This window comes from Thunnus albacares, chromosome 17 (genome assembly GCF_914725855.1).
Source record: "Thunnus albacares chromosome 17, fThuAlb1.1, whole genome shotgun sequence".
In the NCBI taxonomy this organism is placed as follows: Eukaryota; Metazoa; Chordata; class Actinopteri; order Scombriformes; family Scombridae; genus Thunnus; species Thunnus albacares.
The window spans coordinates 20,374,186-20,398,306 of NC_058122.1; the positions used below are offsets into that span (position 1 = coordinate 20,374,186).

Genomic DNA, 24,121 nt, shown 5'->3' on the forward strand with positions numbered 1-24,121 from the left:
ACTTTATTCTTCAATTCCACTACATTTCAGAGGGAAATATTGTACTTTCTACTCCACTACAGACTCCACTAGATTTTTTAGTTTAACTGTTGTTTAAATTGACACTCTTTTCTTTTAAAAAATGTGTTATGCACCTTATGTGAAAGGTGGTATATAAAGTGTGCACTTAAACATAATATAATATGATGCAGTACTATTACTATTAATCTACCCAAAGTATCTAAAATTGGCTCCACATCAATAAACTACATTTGTTAGTGATTGTTAGTGATTGAAACAGACAATATAATATACTATAATAACATAACACAGTCTGCATAAGGAGTACTTTGCTTTTGATATTTAGTACATTTTGCTGATAATACTTCTGTACTTTTACTTAAATAACACTTTCAATTCAGGACTTTTACTTGTAATTGAGTATTTTTAGATGACACTATTTCTACTTTTACTTAAGTAAAGGATCTGAGTATGTTGTCCGCCACTGTATACAGACCCAGTCAAAAGTTTGGACACACCTTCCCATTCACTTGAATGAGAAAATGTGTCCAAACTTTTGACTGGTACTGTATATGTTATAAATGTATGCTAACTGTATCAGATTTTTTTGCTGTAGGATACTCAGGTCACAGTTGTTTCTGTAATGAAGACATTGTACAGGATATGAGAATCCTAGTAGACTGGTGATGTAAAAGGTGTCATGCACAGTGTCCACAATATCACCAATTTGAGCCTCCCAGTGACATATATGAAAAGCCTAACCAGGGACAGGGATCGCAAATTAGCCTTGGCTAGAAATCCTATTTCAATACATCTGTTTCATGTTATTTTAACCTGTTACAATGTTTTTTTTGCATCGTCCCTGACAAATAAATTAATTAAAAAAAAAAATTTAAAAAAATATCATTCCCTCTGGGGTAACGATCAAAAAGAAAAAAGGAAATACGTCAGTCAGTTTGGTCTAATTTTGGAAAAAACTAAAGAAAACAAACATTGGGTGCAGCTTTTAAGTAGCAATTCAGTAGCTGCCCAGTAGGGACAGAGAAAGTCATTAGAAGAGATAAAAGATATGCATATACATGAATAAAGAGTGCTATAAAGATGTAATTCCACCAACTTGTATATACACTAGGCTATGTGTGTTTTCTGGTGTACATGGGTACATCATCAGTGATCTAACTTTGAACCGCTGTGTGTGCAAAATCTATCAACATCAGATGCTGCTTTTGACTGATAATTCAAACAAGTTCACAGCTTGTGTCCATGTAATGTGCATACTTCTGTTTTGAGGCTATATTTACAGTTGTAGTGTTCATGGTCGATCTCTTTTGATTCACAACAGCTCATCTTCACGGACTCCCTCCCACCTCTTCACCAGTACTCATCCATGTGGTTGTTTTTTGTTTTCATCAATGCCGTCCTTCATTTAATCATCCCAGTTTCTGATCACCAGCTTTGATATTTAAAACAACTCTTGTGTGGATTCAGCTTTTCCCTAGTTAGCAAAACAGCTGGGATGTGATGGAGAGGCTATATGTGTAAACCTCATATATGATTTTCCTGTCTGGGCCCTGTCTGGATGACCTTCAGGTCGCTCCCATGCTAAGCCAGGTCTTTGGTTTATGTACTGACAATGAAATCAGCTGTTGAGTGTAAGTTTACATCATAATAAGTTTGGCCGCTGACGCTTAATGGTGGGCCCAGAAAACTGTGGAAGTAATGGATGATTCCTTTCTCAAAGTTCTAAATTTGGAATAGTGAGACTTCATGTGTTGGGTCATATCACATGTAAGTTAAAAGCAGTGGTATTAAGCAGTACAATTTGTCTCCATTAGCAGGTTTTATTGTTTTTAGATTTTTTTGCATGTTTCTAACAGCACATGGTCAGATGTTGTATAGTTGATGTTGGGTAGTTAGATGACTAAAATGGAGACATAATTACATCTTTCAGAAGTTCACTGATACCATTTCACTTATAATTGCCATTGTAATCAGTAATAAAACGATTTGAACTTGATTTTCAAATTTATATCCCACTATAAACCTCTAGACGCAGGGTTGATTTACAACTTACAAGAAACATTTATACAAATAAACGTTCACAAACCTGTTGAGCTGTCTCATACTGTTGCAAAATGTTAAGATAGGGAAAAGGAAATATCTTCAAGTCAGTGAGTCATTACGAAAGTCACTGATAGAAAACCTAATTAGAGGGAACCATGCTGCGTAATCAGTGGTTACTATCAAGATGAAGGTCATAATATGAAAACTCAGTTCGACCCATATTACTGGTATCATGATGAAGCTTTAGCCTCAGATAAAGTTGACTTTCAGAGAGAGAGAAATAGAGTTTACAGACAATTTTGGTCACATCATTTTTTTTTTTAAATATCTTTAAAAATTTAATTTAAATATGTATTTTTTTCCCATGAGAATCAGCTTAAACAGTACAAACATTAAATCATATTTCTTAATATCCCCTGATTTTTTTCTGCTATGTATAAAGAAGATTGAAAATATTTCTTCTGTTTTAGGAACAAATGGATGGAAAAGACAAACTATTATGGCGACATTCTGCTTTTGCCAGGCCTTTCCATTTCATGGGGGTGAGAGGGATGTTACCATTACTGCAGCCCAACGTGTTAAATAACCGCGCAATGGATTCCTCATTAAATGGACGTACTGCTGGAGGACGCACAAGGAAGGCATTCAAACTCAAGGTAAAACATGCTGATTCACATGTAGATCAGCATATGTTCATTATCTTCATTTGAACCATCTATTTAAAAAATGCAAGCATATGTGCATACACACAAGCACAGATAGACAAAACATTTCTCTTGTTTTTCCAGAACAATGCAGGTTTATCCTTAGCTTCCAACCCCTTTGCCAGGGAAAGACATAACTTCCTTCTTTATCATATGCAACCACACAACTGGGTTGTTGATGGTGACATAGTGGCACCCAGTTTGAGTCAAAATGAATGTTCACAGTCTGGGAGAAGGACTGTTTTATCAGATAATGCACTTTGCTTTCTGAGTACCAATCAAATACATGCCCAACTTGTGCTGTGCCATCAGTTGTAGTAACCCTGTTGTAATGGGATATATATTAATATTGTAGGAACTATTTCTAAATGTTCTGTTCCTTGATGTGTAGGTTATTTTTTTCTTCACAATAAAATAGGCTACTTTTAGGCAGTTTCACCCACCCTGAAGTAAAACTGCTAAAACCATCAGTACTTTTATGCTTTGTGTGTTTTTGCAGTAAGTTACTGGTATGTACAAATCATGAACAGATGAGTTTATCTGCAGACAAGTAGTGGCGTCGACCACATTGGTGGCAGAGAGAAAGGTTCAGGTCCTCAGTTCAAAGGCTGTAATATCCAAACATTCCTCTTAAATCAGGCTGTATAGTGTGTAAAATCAATTTTTTAGAAATCGACATGGGAGTGTGAATAAATCTGTGTCATGTCTGTAAGTCATGGGGGATAATGTGATAAATTTTATAAGACTGTCACATTTTCATCTGAGGCTCTGAAACATTTCTTAGTGGAAAAAAAATCAAAGTTTGACTTCTGTGTCGTGACAGCTGATCGACAGCATCAAAAGACTGAAATGATGTTGGAAAATGACAAATGGTGCTATACAGAAAAAAACTCTGTATCTGAGTTTCAGGATGCTTAAATTGTAGCTACCCATAATCAATTTTGCCCTGAGGAAGCTGAAGTCTTTTCAAACTTTTATGTTGCTGGCATACATATTGCAAGCACTGTGTATAGCACACACTTTTAACAGGTTTCTAGGTCTAAGCAGGCAATTCAGGTGATATGATGAGACGGGGTGTGAAACATACATTCCTGTTCTTTCTGGTGCTCTCAAATGGTTTGATCTAATTACATAATCAAATTTGTTTCTGTTTTATGGTGTTCCACCAGCCTTTCATCTTAGGCTCAGTAAAACCGTGTGACTGCTCAGTGATTGCCAGGTATGAAAGCATAGAAATTTATGACAGCCGCTTTTGCTACGTTTGGTATCGCCTTTAGACTGTAAAGTCATAAAGTCATGACATGATCAAGTGTATCTAACGTAGCAAAATGTTCTGTTGAATTGAAACCGTGGTGCATTAAATGTCTAGTTGCAAAGCTGCAGTACTAGTTGCAACTACGTATAAGGGCAACTATTTTTATTAATAGTTTTAGTCATTTTTCAAGCAAAATGTGAAGATTTGATGCTTCTCTTATATCTTATATGTATGACAGCAAGCTGATCAAATAAAAAAATAATCAGCAGATTAGTTGATAATGAATTGCAGCCATTTGCCAGTGTCTGGTAGATATGTCAAATGAATTGGACCATTGAAAAGGCCATTGTAAGATGTAAATAGTAGAAACCAGACATGAAATCCAGTGTTTTCACATTTGTAGTCTAGACATATCAATTACTATAAGTAGGTTCTTACAGTCACTATGCATGTAATGATAGAGACATGGAAGCTAAATTAACTATTGAACTGGGGAGCTATTGGCCATCATGTGTTGATGGACACATAACCTATAAACTCTGGCATCATTCTCAAGTTTACTCTTCTGTCAGCTGTTAGAGTGCCAATTCTTGGTGGTAAAACTGGACATTTATGACTTTACAGGTTGACCAAGGCTGCCTGAATGCACCGTTTAGCAGGAAATGTAAAACTTGTGCCATGGTAAGCTGATTTAACTGATTAAAGCACATTCAACTGAAGTAACCCATGTAAACTAATCAGTTAAGTCATCTGGTGCAGTCTTCTGCTGGAATGAAAACCTGCAGACTTTCTGCCTCCATTGCACGTAGCTATCCAACCTGCTCTATTAAGAGTAGTAAATATGCACTTTAAATGTTTTATCTGAAAGTACTCCTGACACGGGGTACACTTATTTGCTTGCTCTGTAGAGGTTAACTGTAGTATTGTTTTTGCACTAGTAGCCATGACAGATATAACCTTCTTCAAAGGGTTACTACACCTATTTTACATATGAAGTTCAGTGTACTGATTATAGGGAGTACTACTGAGTCTGTGGAAACAGATGTGTACTGTATTCTCTAGCTCTAGTGGGAGCTTTCAAACGTCTGAAAAAAAGAACATTGGGCTTGGAGACAAATTTGCAAATTCATAATGGAAAGGTTGCATTACAAACTGGGGCAAGGTTTTTCAGAGACATGAGCATTTACCAGTCAGGAGAAGTCAAATGAGAGGCACTATGGAGTTGAATTATGGGAACTGTAGGATCCAGTTTATTAGGGATTATTAATCAGGACCACTTCGCCTCTGCTGCATCTATTTTTGATAATTCTTTTTTTTTTTTTTTTTGTTAATATATGACTTGCAAGCAACCCAAAGTTTATTGAGGATCGCTGGAGTCTACCTTTAATGTCACGTGGGCTATAAGTCAGACATGATCAACAATGTAATTTGCATTAGTAAACCTATGGGGCAAACATATTCATCATTTACATACAGCATATAATACACACACAAGTATGCCTATACTTAAATACTTAATTGTTATCCACATTTAAAGGACCAGTGTGTAAGATTTAGTGGCATCTAGTGGTGAGGTTGCAAATTGCAACAAATTGAATACCCCTCTCCTCCATGGATGTATAAAAACAACTAAATACAACATTGGAGATGTTCATTCCTATGAAAGTTGCTCAGCGGTGCATGAAGCCAAAAAAAGCCACCTCCTGCTGTAAAAAAATTACCTGGATGAAAACATACTGACACACTCTATGGAGCATGCTCACTAGAGACTTCCGCTGGCTGAGACGGCTAACTTCTGGTTTAGCCCTCTGGCTAACATGAATGGGGATAAAACAATTAAATCGTGCGGCTCTTCTAGACTTTCGAAATGTGATTGGACCGAATGGATCACATTCTGATAGTGAAACGAGTCATTTTGCAGCGGTTGTGATGCTCAAAAAAATGTATCCGCTGATTTACAAATGTCTCTTTCATAATGTAAGTAAATTGGGCCAGTATACATCACATGACGTTGTAATTACACAGATTGGCCGCTATGTCAAATTTGCTTCAAAGCCCAGTGCTGTTCCTGTATCCAATTCTTTTTATACATCCATGCTCCCCTCCCCTTCCAAGGGAATAGGAGAACCTAAGGTGGCTGCGACACTCACAAAAAGCACAAAAGACCCTCTCTAGAACCAGTGTTTGGTTTGTCTGTTCTGGGCTACTGTAGAAACATGGTGGTGCAACATGGTGGCATCCATGGAAGGGGACCCGCTCCCTATGTAGATATAAAGGGCTCATTCTAATGTAACAAAAGCACAAAACAATTCTTATTTTCAGGTGATTATACACTAATTAAAACATACTTATGATTATTACATTCCATTTATGTCAAGTCTGTTCCACTAGATGCCACTAAATCTTACACAAGTGGTCCTTGAATACTCATACTGATATATTCAGATGAATATGTTGAAGGTTGATTTCCTCCCCCCCAATAGAGGTTATTGGTTTGGATTTAGAAAGGCCAGCCAATAAGTCATACTCATTTTTTGTTTTGTTTTGGTTGTAAGGTGTCAGATATTTTTTTTTAGTGATCAGCCACATTTATTTCTGTGGTTAATTATATATATTTTTTTCAAAGGAAGTGGATACTCCAACCTCTTTTTCTTGATACTGTATGCATGTTAATTCTTGAGCTAGAGGGAAAGAGAGAAACCCAGTGAAGCACATGTAGCAAAGCCAAACACTGGTAATGTGTGTAGTGAACGGGCGAGGCGCTGTGCATCATCTGCTGTGTAGCCTCAGCTCCGCACAGACAGTGAGAGACAGCCATGGAGAGGTGGAGAGCGGGCTGTCTTCTTTGTTATTTTTAAAGTCCTGCAGTTCGCAACTATGACACAGTTCGCGGTGACTTGTGCCGGCCCAAATGCCCGATGCACTCCAAAGCGGCAAGAAGATTTCCACCGGTGAAGTATATGTCACTTTTTTTTTTTTTTTTTTTTTTTTTCCCTCAGACAGCTCAGAGATTGGGATTGCGGTAGTCGGGAGATATGTGCCATCGCTTTGCTGGTTGGAAGTCTATTCGGAAATTGGTGTGGGATTCCCTCTGTGTCCTCTGGCGGTCGGGGAAATGTTTGCGGTCGTCATGTTGTGCGTTCAGCTTAGCAGCTGCTAGCGGAGATAGCGCGGATATTAATAGGTGAATAGTGTGACAAAGTTGTGCACTTGTCGGTCGGCTGCTGAAAGGCCTGGCTCCGTATATATGTGTGTGTGTGTGTGTGTGTGTGTGTACACGGAGTTTGTTTCTGGCTCCCCTCCCCCACTCGCCGCTGCTGTTCTGCTCATTCTGGAGAGGCCAAGACATGAATGTGATGAGAGGCTCACTTCAAAGCAGACTACAGTTTTATAGAAAAAAGGGACATTTTCTCGAATTCGGCTCTGACTGCTGAAATAAGCGCGGAAATGTTTCTGTATATTCCCGTCAGGCCACACACACACACACACACCTGTGACCGCGGAGCCGTGCATTTAAATAGTAATGCGCTAACTGAACACCTGACGTGCCGATACATCATCATTGTGCTTACAAGTAGCGAGATTGACTGCTATTGTCCTTTAGTATTTTAATTAATGCATAGGTGTGAAATGTGCTTGTATTAAAAAAATATTATCATTTTCAGTCCAGCACACCTGGCTTTATGCACATTGCACGTGCTGCTCACACTTCAGGATTGTGCAGAGGAAAAAAAAAAAAAAGTACTGTTGCCATTTTTGTCTTGACTGGCTTTGTTCAATCAGGAAAATGATTTGTATCTGTATTGGACAAGACAGAGAGTGGGTGTGCCCTGAAGGGAATGTGATAGCAACCAGCACTAATATTTCTTGTGAAATATTGAATACAGCTGGAGTAAGTGCACTACACAGCTGTCAGCCAATATGAAATTATAAACAGAAGTGTTGCATTCTTAAAATTGAAATTATCTCGCAATTCAAAATCATTACTTAACAAGTGCACAGAGGTAGGAAGTGATTTAAGATTCAAAATATGATGTAAACTATTGTAGACTGAAAAATTTTGTAACGAACCATTTATTCTTACACATCTTGTACTGATTGATCAACATTGTTTTGTCCTCTCCACGAAATGTAAAGAAATTTTCATACTATCAAGTTTTAGTGTTTGCTGCATGAATGTGTGAATTTTAACAGTCATAGAAAAACAAACTTTCTTTTTTTTATAGCAGAAATTGGCATTAAAATGATTACGGACCCTGCTGCTTAAATATAAGTTAGATATAGGCTCTCCTTTGTTTTTGCTCTGCAAGAAAGCTCAGGGAAAATATATGAGGACCAGGATGTGTCCTTGAACGAGACATTCAATCCCTAAAATCATTAGGCATGCTGTTCTGCAGCTGACCCTGCACTATAACAGGAAGAAAGTGAAATATAAAGAGGGTATGACACAAGGATCAATAAAGTATCATTTTTCTGTACTGACTGAATCAGCTAACAGTAGAGAAACGTAGATGACGTAGAGACGTTCAGATGTTGCGTCTTTTGAGCTCACAGATTCAATATTTTCGATGGAAACGCACGACAAGCGCACTCAAGGCCGAAAGTGACGCCGTCTCAGGGCGCATTTGTTGCGACGTGCCTGTTTTTTCAGTTATCCGTGGCGCACCGAGATGGAAAAATCTCAACTTTTTCTAATGCAGCAAGCACACTACAGGTCATGTGACAAGAATTAGTCAATCAGCTCCACAGGACTTGCTTCACCTTTTCCGTCCAAGGATCAGTATTTTGTTCAGGATTGAAGGATGGGATGCACCCAGACATGGCAAGGTTTTTTTTTTTTTTGTCTTCTCCACAGACAAATCGAACAGTAAAGCTACTGTGAGGGATTTATGGTGCTGGAAATCCATTTATCTTTGTTTTGACTTTTTTCTTTGTTAAGTTAGTTTAGTCAGTGAGGCTTACTGCTAATTGGTACAAGTGTCCTCCATCTGTACCCTTCTCTTGCTCAACCCCTCCACGTCTTCCCTGGTCCTTCCCCAAGCCTCCGTGCACTTCCTAGTTCTTCTGTTAGTTTTGGTTGCTTAGTAACAGCAGGCGCGACAGTAGTGCAACCTCCCAAGCACCTTGGTTAAAAGGATGACAGCGACACGGCTGGCGTTTTACACACGTTTTTTTAGACGCAACATCTGAATGTCCCCTTTTTAAGGCTGCTTAATTATCGAGTTCATACTGTAAACCCCAAGTGAATTCATCACCGCGATGATACAGTAATACTGATTTGGATGAAAGTAGAATAGCTGGGTGATGCGATGACATGCTTATGCATATAAATCAGTAGGATATTACCACGCACTACATTAACACCACATCATATTCATACTACTGCCAAGTAGAAAGCTGTCTCCAGGGCCAGACAGCACTGTAGCCACGACTCTTGGCCTGGATTACCACAACACTGCCACATAACTCTGAACGTGACTCAGTGTTGAACAATTATAAACAATCACACCACATTAGAAGCCTAATGACCTCACTTTTCAATTACCATGCAGAATCTGTCCACAGATCAAGTGTGTGAAATTTTTTCAGCTTATTCTGGCAGTTTAAAATGTGCGATTTCATCACACTTTCCACAGTTTTGTCGAGCGTATTGGTTTTATTAATTTAAATGCGCAGAACGTGATCCATGTAAAGGTTAACCATGAACTGCTTTCTGGCTATGGAGTGTCACGGTAGCTTGTCTCTCATTTACAAATCCTCTGGATTTAATGCGGAATTGGCATCAATTTTAATGTTCAGCTGGAAACCGGCCTCATGGTTTTTCATGAAAATCAAATAAAAATGCAAACAGTGCAGAATTTAAAAATAGGTAGTAGTCCTCTGCTAACCAAGCGTATGGCACATAATCATCTGACCATTTATCAACACAAGATCTGTTACTATGAATTCACTAGTAGTTGGTATCAGTTGTTTGCTGCATAGATTTTTTTTGCCATTAATTAAAGAATGAGTGTTAAACTATGTTATATTAGGGCTCTGTAAAGGCCAGCAAAAGTCTACTTTTCAATGATTTGATGAAGCTGCGTCTCATTATATATTTTTCCTACTTGCAGGAGTTTTTTTGCAGTGGCGTAAATAGAGGTCTGGATCTAATAGTTGTGCAGTGTGGGCTCTGGGACTATGAGCATAAGCAACAAAGGGGGCTACTTAGTGGACCTGGGAGGCAGCTTCACTGAGGATGCTCCCAGACCTCCAGTCCCTGGTGAAGAAGGTGAGCTGGTGTGCAGTGATGGACGTCAGTACAGCAACCTTGGCTTTTCCTCAAAGAATGAAAGCCTCAAATGTGAGGCATCCGTTGCTACACCCAGGAGACCTGACTTGGACCTGGGTTATGAGCCGGAGGGCAGCGCTTCCCCGACGCCACCTTACTTAAAGTGGGCAGAATCTCTACACTCCCTCCTGGATGACCAGGATGGCATCCATCTGTTTAGGACGTTCCTCAAGCAGGAGGGCTGTGCAGACATGTTGGACTTCTGGTTTGCATGCAGCGGCTTCCGCAAACTTGAAGCTAACGAGGGCAACGAGGAGAAGAAAGTAAAACTGGCAAAAGCTATCTATAAGAAATATATCCTGGACAACAATGGGATTGTTTCCAGACAGATCAAACCAGCCACTAAGTCCTTCATCAAAGACTGCGTCATGAAGCTTCACATTGATCCTGCAATGTTTGACCAGGCTCAGACTGAGATACAGACTATGATGGAGGAGAACACCTACCCTTTATTCCTTAAGTCTGACATATATTTGGAACATACGCGTACAGGAGGAGAGAGTCCTAAGCTGTACAGTGATCAGAGCTCTGTTTCTGGGACTGGAAAGGGACTGACGGGTTATTTGCCAACTTTAAATGAAGATGAGGAATGGAGATGTGACCAAGAGCCAGAGGAGCAGACCGAGTGTGACCCCACGCCGAGCAACCGGCTCACTCAGAAGCTGTTAATGGAGACGGCACCACAGCGAGTTGCCAGCAGCGCAAGATTCCAGGACAGTCACGAGTACAGGTAAATCCTCCCAGCAATCTAGAAAGCTTCACTTCAGCTCTTACTAACACAGCTTTTCTCTGCAAACTGCTGAATTAGAAATAAACCTGAAACCCCACACCAGCATGAACGCTGCCTGAAGTTTAGAAAAAAGAATCTGGGTGCTGCACAAGAGATGGCTCAGATAAGAGAAAGATTGTCTGTGAAGTGTTGCTAAGAACTTGCACCTATGGTGAGGAAGTGTCAGAGGCTGCAGAAGCTTCTTTACTTGTTAGAAAGTTGAAGCAGCATTCTTTGTTTCTTGTGCAGGTACTGTGGGAAACACAGGTTTTCCCATTGGACAGGGGTTTGTGATGAAAGAGCTCAACATGATTTTTTTTTTTAAAGGAGGAGGTTTCTGAAGTCAGTTACTCTCAAAACTGTAATCTCCTTCTTGCTTTCCTCTTCTTCTTCATAATATTAAGTCTACATTTATGTGAGAAACAGTTTCTTTTTTTGTAAACATCATAAATATGTTTCACTATTAAATCTAGAGCATCTTTGAAGGCAGAAACATATTATATCTCATACACTTACACATCATAAACAAGACCAAAACAGTGTTTTAATTTAAATTATTCCTAAACTGATGTACATTCAACCAGATACACAATTTTAGTCCTGCGACTATGGCTCATCCTGTCATTAGTTGAAAGTTTGTGATTTCTTTGAAAGAATAAGCAACTTTTATTTTATTCTTTTACTTTTTTTGCTGCAGTAAAACGGGTGACTGTGTTTTCCAGTGATGTTTGTGCAAAAGCAGCATTTAAAACAGTTGCCGGTGTGCTTTTGAAATGCTTTTCATCTTCAGTGTGGGAGGTCAAAGTAGATTTAGCCAGATGTTGTTATAACCTCTGCAATGCAAAATCTGCTGATACCAGCTGACTGATGCTGAGAAATGTTTTAGGCAGTTTTATGCCTGTAGGTGCATAATTAGTGCATTCATTTGTTTGTTTTTGATTCAGTTTATCTTCATCAGAATACTCAACTGAATGACTCATGTATTTCCTGTGTTTTGACTCTTTCTTCTCCTGTGACTGAGTTGTCTGCAGTTTGAGTCTATGACTCTTGCAGATCCAGTTGTTCCTCTTTTTAATCGAATGTTGCTGCTCTGCATGATTTACACTTCTGCTGATTTTGACATGACAGACTATTTTAAAGAGAAACATTGTTTGGTCCGAACATGCCCTTCTTTTTTTTTCTCACAGGAAAGAAAGATTTCAAAACAATTCAGTCTGATATTGACATTGCAACCGCCATGAACTGTATTTTGCATTCATACTAATACTTTGGTCTAAATATACACTTTTTCTCCTGCATTCACTTCAGTGAATCTCTTTGGGAATTGTTTTGATTGTACTCTTTAACTAGCCCAGCTACATATCATCACGCACATACAAAATTATTCAGTTTTTCTTGACTTGAGCTTCAGTAAATGTGAAGCTAAAATTCAAGCAGACGATTAACCAGTTGAACAGACGTGCTAGTTTTAAAATGTTAAAGTAATTTTATCTCTATAGATTGTGTAGAGTTTTATGTGATTTCATACCGACTAATGACCTCTGTTCTTCAGTGTCAGTACACAATAATTCATCATGGTGTTATCCTGATTTTATATTTCCATAATTTATAATTCTCTTAACAAGCTTTGGATGTGCAACTAGTACTATGTGATGAAAATGTAGATAGTTTTAAGGGACATAATAATAAGCAAAGAGCAAAAAAAACTGCACAGTTCTCAGCTGTGAATGCTGTGTTACAGCATGAATGAAGCAAATTGTTTCTTTAAAAGAGCGTTCGTGGCAAATCTACCCTTGATTTTTATGCTGACCTTTGATAACAAAGGTTGCTGGTAAAGTTTTCCTTAATGCCATGAATGCTCCACACATAATACAGTGGATATTATTTATAGCTCGAGTCCAGTAAGTTAAGGCCCTGCAGTAGTGAGAGTTAGGTTGTATGATGGAAAACAAGACTTTGTTGTATTGCTGATTTTACTGGATATCACTTTGGACTGTTGTGTTGCATTTGAGTTATATGTTGGGCTTTGAATCTGTCTAGTATACAGCAGCTAGTAGGACGACAGAAAGAAGAGAGAGTGATGATTTCTACAAGGCTTTTAGATATTAGAGGATAGGATGTGCATGTTGGTGTTGTTGTCTTCTGGCATAAGGAATTAAAATCATGTTAAAAAATTGAAAACTGTTAGGTACATGCTGCTTACAGGAAAAGTGTTTTGCCAAACAGCAGTGTGACAATAAAAGATGAAAGGAAACCATAAGTAATTGTTCATCACCACAGCTAAACTTATTATATATAATAAGTCACATGTTCAACAAAGCATGGAGTAAGAAACATCCAGTAACAACATGTTAGGTCTCATCTATCAAAGGGTGAAAGAGAAAGTATGTTTATATGTTGCAGACATTATTTGGTTTATGATGATGTTGGCATTTAAAAAAAAAGCATTTAGACAATGTTATTGCCAGCCACTAGAGAAATGTTCCCATATATGACCTCTGCTGCTGCAGCAGCAGTGACATTAGGAGGGACAGGAATTCACATCAGCTGACAGACAAACAATACCTTCCAAATAAAACCCCTTTCTGCAACTAAAACACTGAACACAGTGTAGCGCCAGGCAGTGGAGACAGAACAAATCCTGACTACAGTTTGACTGGTTAAAATGTAAAGACTGAACTAGAATCAGACCTGCCTTTGACCTACTTTTGTATAGTTAAGTCTCATTGTATCTCATTATATTCTCCGGTGTTGACATGCAGCTTTTCTGGTTGATATCTGCAAGAAGCAAAAATGAAACAAGTTATAGTTTGTACAAGTTATTTTTTTTTAAGAAACATGAAGTGATTTTGTTAGAAATAGATATTTGCTTGAAATCTCCAGATATAAAACATATGAGAAAAAGATAAAAAAAAAGGCTTCAGTCATGTGCATGTGCAAATCTTGATAGTGTATATAAAAGCAACAAAAACACTCCTATATGTAATGAGTTGTAATTAGAGATGAGTGGAATGCTGTTTTTGAGCGTGTTTCCACATCATTATTTCAGCAATCAAGCATTTGGCTGGAATTACAGAAAGAAACGCTTCATTTTTAAATAGCCTTTTAGCATTACCCGTTGGGTTTTTTGTGAAACTAAATTTTACATCAGTTGTGTCTGATCTCTTCAGAGACAGGGGGGGGGGGAACAAAAGACATTAAATAGTCTTTCAGATCACACTTTAAGAAATTGGGATGACTTGAAAGAGAATGACCTATACATTCATTAATGTTTGGTGAGAACTTTGAAATGTGAACGGCTCAGTTTTGTTCTCAGTCAAGTAAGACATGCACTTCAAAGGCGAGACTTCATAGCTTTTGTAATTTTAATGAAAGTTGTTGCTGCCTTTTTGAGTTGATCGTGCAAGTGCCCTAACAATCTGCATGCTACAGTAAAGTTGAGACGAGCAGCGATATGGATGAAACAACAGTGTTATTGATCCATGTTTCTCTCAAATCAGCATGATCTTCTCTAAAGCCAGTGTTCTTTTTCAGTCTGTTCGTTTTTTTTTAGAAAGGGGAAATAGATTTACTTTCTTTTTTAAATGGTATTTTTGGCCTTTTCGTATTTTTTAAACAGTTAACATGAGAGGAGACGGGTACGCTGTAGAATGACATGCAGAATAGGAGTCGGGATCACATTGAGGGCAACTGAGGACACCACAGCAAGTTTCTCTCAAATATGCAAGTCATGTTTGACAAACTGCAGCTATATCATATGAAATGTGAAGTCTGTATAATGTAGGTTGAACAAATGACATCAAATCAGATGTGGACAACAAAATACAGAATGTGAGCATATTGAATGTGTTCAATATGTCCTAGAAGGATTATTTCACGGTTTCTCAGCCTTGGTGCGAGGCCTTGTACAGGGTTGCTTGATATGCAGACGTGATATTCACATTCTTGAATACTTTTTAAGTAATAATAAGCTGAATATTTGTAAGATAAATAATTTCCGTGTAGCCTGTTTGTGCTCTTAAAAGAAGAAAATGCATTATTCAAACTGATGCTTAATCAATGAGTCATTTGACAGAGAATTAATTGACAGCTATTGTTGATAATGTATCAATTATATAAATATGGCTCTCCTGCCTGCAAAGCAAATGTAGTTAGGCTCTCTTGTTATTGAGAAACAAAGATTTTTTTTTTTGTTTCCAAGTGTGATATAATGCAAAATTAAAAGATATGTGAAACAGGAAACAACATGATGAAGTACCAGATCAGAAAAAATCCAGGATTGAAACATTTCTTAAATGAAGGTCCAGTGATTTTACATGACTACTGAAACTCCTCTGCCCCATTGTTATCATTTATTAGTGGTTATGAGAAATTAATATTTCCAAAATGGCTGGGCAGCTGTGAGGTGGGGGTGGGAGGAGGTTAGGGAATGTTGCAGGAATCATTTCATCCAGCTTGCATCAAATGACAGATTGAATTATATTAACATTTCCTTCTTTCCCTTGTCCTTCCTTTTGTTTCTCGTAATCAGAAATGTTGGCAAGTATAACCACAAACTCAAAGCTTATTTCCTGTAGACTGCGCTTTTTATTTGTCCTAACTCTTCACCAACCTGCTGCATATTTCATTCCCATACAGTACGTGATACACATTATTGTTGTTTGCAATACCACGCACACTTGCACTTAATGTGTCTTCTATATAATCTGTATTTTGCTTGTATTGTCTGTAAATAATATGTACATCGTCTGTTTATTGCTTGAGAGACACTGACAGCCGGAACCAAATTCCCTGTGTGTGTTAACGTACTTGGCGAATGAATCTGATTCTGATTGTAATTATTCACTGTTGTTGAATGAAGATGCAAATGAAAATCAGTTGGTCACAAAGGTTTCGTTTTAAACTCGGGTGCTTCTGCATTCCGAACAGGGGGAAAGCATGGGATAAATGCTTCAGGGAATTCCAATTTGAATAAAGAGATGATGCCTTACATCTATAATTCATGTGTACGAAGCCCTGTAAGAAGTATGCTCAGCAAAGTCAATGACTGAGAATGTAAATGGTGTCAAATGAAGGCTCCCTGTCTTTCTGTGGACGCCCTTTTGAAGAATGTGCATCAGGATAAGACTGTCAGTAATACTCATATGTTTTACACTCTGGTATTGAATTTGCTGTGTTCAGAAAGGCTTGAACTGGAAGTAAACAACACATGCCCAAGAATATTGGTGGTTTTAAGACTCATCCATAGGAAGTTGCATGTTATATTTCTGCTTCATACACGGTACTGTAGTTTTCATGGCTTTTAAGTGTGTTGTATAGAATCCAATTCATTTGGAGCATCAGTTTTCTCATCTAACCAAACCAGATGAGTAGGAATGGAAGATATTTGCATATTATTTCTCAAGTTATGTAACAAAAACAATAGTCTTCTCATATATTGCTGAACCTTTGCATATCTTTAGTTAAATTCCCTGACTTCAGCTGTCAACAGAGAAACCTTCAGCTTTTGGAAAGACTTTCTATTCATGTATCTAAACATTCATCATAAAATAACATGAACACATGCATGTTTATTGTCTGTTTTGGTAAGTAAATTCTGCAGCATTTGCTTCTTTTTCTCAGCATTTCCTGTATTTTTGTATTTTTCCAGGCATGCGCCGTGCCGGGAGCCCATCAACCCGTACTATGTTAACACCGGTTATGCTATGGCTCCTGCCACCAGTGCCAACGATAGCGAGCAGCAGAGTATGTCCAGCGACGCAGAGACACTTTCCCTTACCGACAGCAGTGTGTATGTATTCTCTCATCTCACATACACAAACATTTCATAATTTGCACTAAGTTGTCACACTACGTCATAAAGGTAAAGGTTATGCCAGGCTGTCTTAAACACTGGAGTTCAATCATCCCAGTGCGAAGAAGTACTCCCAGTCGTTATTTAAAAGGAAGGCATATTATACGAGTTGGCAATGCTGGAAGACAGAAATTAAGGTTTAATTGGCTTCAAAATTGCACTTCTTGCCCATTTACCCTGTGTTCGAACCTAACAACAAGAGCAGCAACTAAACTCCCATCTGCTCATTAGCCAAACCAGTAAAAACTATTGATCTCCAAATGCTAATTAGGAATCTTAAAAGCTCAGTGGTAGCAGACATTAAACCATGTCTGATTCAATGTACGCAAATGCAAAACCTACTGACCCTTTTTTGCAAACGTGACACAAGAACTGGTTTGAAATGTTTCCAAAATGATTCTTTATAGTGGCAGATCTTAATTCAAGGTGAACAAGTTGTCTTCTTTCACAGATAACTAGGTCCACAAGAATGAGACCAAAGGCAAGATTTTTTTTTTTTTTAACCATCTGGGATAACTTGTGAGCAGACCCTCTTATTTGTGCAGACCAGGCATGTGTTGGTGAAAGAAGATTAGAAAAATAATGTTTTCTAGGTGCAGAGATGGCACCGGGGAATTATGCCAAAGAAACTTCAAAGCTTGCACAACTGGACAAAAATGTGTTTGAAGCTGAATGGATTAGAGGCTGTTATCAGCTAATTGGTCCAGAGCTTCCAGCACAGGAGAGTGTAAAACCCAGCATGACCAATACCACATGGATTTACCGACTCATGGATGCATTAACATGTAACTGTAATCTGCCAGACCACTTGTGGTGCAGGACGGACACAGTAAGCCTATGAGAATACCTGTCCTGCTGCAACGATGAATCAAGACTTACTACATGTTCGTCTTTTGGGCAAAAATGTAGTGAAAAGCTTTCAACTTCAAAGCTGCCTGTGTTGTTTATTCATGAGGATGTTTTATGAAAATGTCTTTGTTGTTAATTCCAGAGATGGGGTTCCACCTCACAGATACCACAAACAGCATCGCCGGGAGATGCACGAAAGTGCCAAAGCAAATGGGCGAGTGCCACTACCTCATATTCCAGTGAGTTATTCATGGGTTATTTCCCTTCCCTCTCAGTTTCTGTCTCTGTACCTCTCTCTTTTTAACTGTCTGTCTCTGCCTTATTTTTCTGCGCTCCTACCATTGGAGATGTGCATATTTAAGCTCTGCTGTGTCGCAGGCCCTGTGATGGGGTATAAGAATAGCTGATGGTGAAAGAGAAGGCTGTCTAAATGCAGCTTGATGCTTTCCTAAGCTGTGTGTGCTGAAGCCTAGCAGACATGAATCCTCCCCTGTGACAGCCTGATGCCTCCCTCTGCAGCTTAGGCTGTCTCTTGGTAGGAAAACCCTGGCCCTAATTAGGCCTCGGAGTAAAGAGTCAAATTAAAACTCCACATGTAGCGTCCTATTAGGATGCATGGAGCGACTGTATAGTAGAGCACAAATCCCCGAAGCACAACTATCACGTTTCCCTGCCCCAACAAATTCATCATGACTTCACTTCATTGGCATTAAGAAAATTGACAGGGCTTGAAGGTAATTTTTTAAGAGGCACTTTGTTTTCTAACCTTTCTTTAAAAAAAACTGGTTTCAAACCAGGAGTTGACATCATTGCAGTACAATAACTTGTGCTAGCAGGAGAGATAAGAGATGTCGCTAATGTCCTTATTAAGAAGTATACTGCAATGAAGTAAGAAGTATATAGCAATGATTAAGCATATATGTAGTCTTCATTCTTTTGAGTGGGAAAATGGAAATGCATCACTATATCATCACTATATAAGAAAAGGTAAATTTCACTAGTACTCAGTGGTTCGTTTAAATTTATAATCCCCTTGAAAGTTTAACACTCAACACAGTTTAGTTTAATGTTTCCTGCATATGTTTTAGTCCTTTCATACGGTCTCTGACGGGATGTAAGGGGTCAGGAGGGTAAAACAGCCCGTTTGGTGGTTACAGCAATGCACCAGAAGCACTTACCGTGTGACATTTCTCTTCTCCCTCCCCCCCCCCCACAGCGCACAAACCGGATTCCGAAGGACATACACGTGGAACCGGAAAGGTTTGCTGCAGAGCTGATCAGCAGACTGGAGGGGGTGGTGAGGGAGAGAGAGGCTCAGGAGAAACTAGAGGAGCGACTGAAGAGAGTACGACTGGTATGTTCACTGCGTTTTCTGAACCAGCTCTCACTGTCTAAAGCATAACCGGGTCCACTGTTTTGTTAATTTGGTTTAGCACATGTGCGTAAGTAGCGTCTTTCAGGAATTGTTGCAGAGTTCACACTGGGAAGCACTGTGTGTAGTCTAAATCACCTCTAACGTGATATAGTGGAGGCAGTGCAGGGAAGGAAAGGCTCTCAGATTTTATCAGGATTTATCAAGAGAACTGCTTTACTCAATAAAGTTATACATTTAAGTCATGATGTTAACGATTATATCATTAGAAAATCGTGAGAATTTTCCCCAGAGCAGTCCAAAAACTCTCATATTCAGTTTGCCGTCATATCTAACAAAGAAAAGCAGCAAATCTTGACATTTCAATTGGTTAATTGATTAATTGACTAAATGTTTCAGTGTTAATACTTGAATCTCGTATTAAAATCCTGACATCTGAAGGACAAAATATGTGGAAGGCTTCTGTTCTCAGCTGTTTGGAGTGAAGATGTTCTTGTTTATTTTTAAATCCGTGCTCTCCGAATCTAAATATCCGCTGATTTATTTCCACTCTGATTTAATTTGATAACTGACTGAATGAATGAATAAATGATGTCCATGGATGGTTTTATGTGGAAAAGCAGTCTGTTAGTTGAGGAGTATCATTAAGCGTGTGTGAGGCCCTCACAAGAGAGACCCAACAAAGCTCGGTCCTGAGCCAGCAAACGAGATGTGTGCCTGGCCGTTGGGCTTAAAGTTTTCGGTAACAAAGGAGACTTAAATCCGTCTGGCCTTAATGAAATTAATGAGGCCAGCCATTTAAGTGAGGAATAAAACTGATTATGAATTGTTTGGAGAATTGCATCCTTGTCCTGTCAGCGAATCTGGCTTGGTCGATGAATCAGATGAAACACCTGCGCGCTCGGCCACTTGTAAGCCTGGAACAGTGTGCCGCCTGTTTGATGTCACTTGAACGGTGATGAAATGGTTGCTGCTGCCACAAATGAAATCTCCCTCAGTACACAGAGCCAAGTATTGAGTCTCAAGACAGACAGTTTCTGTGGTTTGGCCCTGTTTGGAGAGAAGCTGCCACCACACAGCTCGAGGTTTCCTTTATTAAACATGGAGGCAAGCATGAAACGACTGCCTTCATGTAGTGATGGTCTGTGCATCTAGAAAAAGAAATGTGAACTTTTGGTTTTAGCTTTTCAACAAGATTATCAGCGGTATTAACAATGATATATGCATTAAGAGTTGTTGTAGCATAAAATTAGATTTAAAAAGCCACCATCTGGTTAAAAATGGATGTAATATTTTTTATTGCTGTGAGGGAAGGGTCCACAACGTGATTTTATGAGGATGTGAGTCATGTGAGTCACTTAATTTGTTGCCACTGCTCTGTCACACAACCTAAGAATGAAAATATGGCTTCACTTCTTTGGGACAATGAACCTTTTAGCTATTCACAAAAGTAAATTCATGGCAAAAAGACATGTCAGCAGGATGGCCATGGAATTGAATTTGTATTTGGTGTAAACGAGATAATGGAGCACGCAAGCATGGTGTACACCATCCTTGTCTACGTCAAGGAGAAGGCGTAGTATTGTATAAATGAGCTGCTCTGTCATCAGTAAATCCCTATCCATCTCCTAAACTGACCTGTAGAGCATCAAATATTATTCCCATGAAGCGTCTACTGTTGGGAGTTTCATTTTCAGATGGAGCAGTGGGCGCCAGTGGGAAATTGTGCCCAAATGAAGATGTCATGGTTTCATGAATAACTTCCAGTGGGCTCAGCTAATAAAGATATCTGGATCTGGTGCAGAGATACAAAGACGCATTACTATTGAGAACTTGCCACAAATTATTTGGCTGCATGAGGCGTCTTTTAACGGTATTGTGAATATTAAGAAGGTAGTCGGGCACAGGAAAGTTTATGGAGGAACAGGCTGATAAAAGTCTTTCATGCTTCTTTGATGCAGTTGTGGCAAATAGATGGAGAGCGCAGGGCAAATAAGAAACTCAGTTTGGCTCACATGCTCGCAAGTGCAGGTTTATTTAATTATTAACATACTGACAAAAAAAAAAGCTTTGGCTGGCTAAAGAATGAAAGCGAAACCCCCACTGTTGTCTTTCCACTATATATCTTTGTTCTGTCTCTGCCAAATGTGTTTCTTTTTTTCCAGATAGATTTTTTTTTTATTTTCCAGATTTATAATACAACAAAAACAACACGCACACACACACGCACACACACAAAGATATATAACAGACAGTGGTAATGGCCTGGTTCTGTGAAGCAGGCAATATGAATCTCACCAGCTACACAATAACAGGTCCCAGCTTCCCTAGATTTTTCTTCCAGATTTATAATACAACAAAAACAATATACAGAAACACTGACAGGGCAGAATATAACACATTAACACACACACACACACACACACACACACACACAAAGATTTCAAACAAAAAGACAATGGTAATGCTCTGGTTCTGTAGCATCTCACCAGCTAACTAACATCAGGTCAGTTGCCCAGCTTCCCTTCATCGAGACCAGGCTTGGGGCAGAGAGTGCAGAATACCTATTGTAAAGCCATTTGAAAGCATGTTAACAATAAAACAAATACATTTTCATATCTTAGGGGGTGGGAAGGAAACCATCAAGCCCCTTGTGTCCTGATGATTACCTCCCACCACCTGGGTTCAGAATAGGGATATCAAAAAACTCTATATAAACACAAATCTATTCAGGGCGCTATACACCAACATCAGCCCATATGATTAACATCACGACCTTGTGGACAAGCAACCTGCATCATGTATGCTCGTTTATAAGTACCACATATGTGTGTACATAAGTAAAAACATTAAAAAATAATAAGAAAACAAAACAGGGACTCCTAGTCTCTGCTGGATGTTATTATAAATGTAATGTTTACCAAAAATCGTCTTACCTCTGGGCAGTGCCACAGTAGATGCATAAAAGTGCCAATCACCCCACAGCCATTCCAGCACATATCTGAAACATTACAGCTCATTTTCTTCAGTTTGTGTGGGGAATATATGACTTAAACAAAATCATTTAGTTTCAGATAGTTTGAACAACATAGTGTAGCTTCCCACTGATCTGCTGTGAGAGGTACACCAACATCTTTCTCTCACTGTGCTTTTATGGATGCCAAGAGTTTTGTTTTTAAGTGTGTAATTGCACAGAATAGAAATCAGATGCAAATATTGGAAGAAGTTAAAATTATTTAAACCAAAATTTATCTCAAGTTCATGAAAATTCTTTATCTCCATGTAGTAACTGACCCAGCTCAGCAATATTTTTATTCTGCCATATGTCATTAGAAAGAGGTTTACCACCAGCTGTAAATAATGAGTTCTTCCATATGGGACAAGAGGGCATGGATAAACCACTGATTTTAAGATGTTTATGTAGTGCTTTAACCACTTTGCATGAAAACAGAATTAAAGGGCTTTTGATACCAGAAGGAATCAAGGGAAACATGATGCTCTTCTGCATCTACATGATTTGTCTTGTCTACTTTAACAAGCTGAGGGGACAGAAATGGCCCATTTGTAAATAGTCTTCACTTGGTTTTGGTAACAGGAAAATAACAACTGTTTTAATACTACTAGGCATGGACTGAGTGGCAATAATATCTTTGTATAATAAGGTCAGAATTGGAGACAGGACGTCCTGGAAACATTTATAGATATCTATAACCATCCTGGTGTTTTACCAGCAGTGAGAACTTAAATGGTTGCCTTAACCTTCATTTCCTGGACATCTGTCTCTCAGTAAGCCTTTGCATTGTCTTTCAGCTGTAGGAGGGCTGCATTATTGAGAAAGTAATCTACCATATTTAGGTTGTGTTTACATTCATACAACTTTGAATAGTATTCTTGAAATCCGCTGCGATCATATCTGGCGGATATTGAAGAGTTACTCTCCATTTGTTTCAATCTAAGTGCTAGCATTAGGTCAGCTTAATCAGCAGATTCAGAATACTTTTTCCTGAGTCTAAATAATGCAGATGAGGTTTCCTCATGTAGAATTGCTTGTAGCTCCATTTTAGTGAGTAACACTGAATCTTTTAATTTCTGATTGCTAGGATGTCTCATACGTTGCATTTCTAGGTTTTTCAGTTCTAACATTAACTTATTTTTCCCTTGGCTTCTTTCTTTTTGCTATGCAGTGCCATAACTAATACACCACCTTCTACATGTGGCTTTAAAAGCCTCCCAGACTGTTTTTACAGGAAATTTCTCATCCTGTAAAAGCATGTTGTTCAACTTCCACTGTTTTGCTTTATGTACATTAAAACAGGGAGAGAATGCTATGGATATGGGAGCGGTTTGTGCAGTAATGCTGCTATAAGATTCTCGTGCCATAGGGATTATGACTTGAGTATTAGCAGTGTTCGATGATTGAATATCCTCCATCCACTAAGGGCAGCCACTGCTGTGTTATATTTCATCTCTACCCTCCCTACAGCGCCTTCTTATCAAACCCTATTACGAATGCCTGCAGCACCCCACCCCATGTTTCCCCCTGGAGTAGCCTCTGTCAGAGCATGACTTTGTCTTTCTCTCTGAGCGGAGGCTGTAGTCGTTGCACTTGTCAGTACAAGGAAGAACACAAATGTGATCTGTGCATGGATAAAAAAAAAAACCCTCCAAATCTGACTGATACTGTTGTATTTTTGGTTGGTGTTAAAACCTCTGCAGTAAGAATACGAAGATACACATTAGTATATGGTGAAAATCTGCCATCTGCAGGTTGAAATGAGTGCAACATAAGCAACCTTATTTAATATCATCAGTTGTGTCTATAGTATATTAGGAAGTTAGCTGATAAATGAAATGCTTACTCACAAATTTTATATGGCTTAGTAATTTAAGAATTGGACCTATCACATCTACATAATATATATA

The 24,121-nt window shown here is 38.7% G+C and overlaps 1 protein-coding gene across 5 annotated transcripts in view; it reads left to right on the forward strand.

Annotated features, from left to right (window-relative positions):
• Window positions 1-24,121, forward strand: part of axin1 (axin 1) — a 39,754-nt gene that overhangs the window by 6,498 nt on the left and 9,135 nt on the right. For 2 of the 5 annotated variants that reach the window (XM_044332048.1, XM_044332053.1), the window contains exons 4-8: window positions 2,535-2,720; window positions 10,137-11,084; window positions 16,774-16,914; window positions 17,969-18,065; window positions 19,043-19,180. In XM_044332048.1, the coding sequence (XP_044187983.1) occupies window positions 10,204-11,084; window positions 16,774-16,914; window positions 17,969-18,065; window positions 19,043-19,180 (1,257 nt within the window). In that variant the 5' untranslated portion in view covers window positions 2,535-2,720; window positions 10,137-10,203. Of the gene's footprint in view, window positions 1-2,534; window positions 2,721-4,647; window positions 4,705-6,654; window positions 6,980-10,136; window positions 11,085-16,773; window positions 16,915-17,968; window positions 18,066-19,042; window positions 19,181-24,121 lie in introns of those variants that run through there. The other 3 variants (XM_044332050.1, XM_044332052.1, XM_044332049.1) reach the window with 3 other exon arrangements.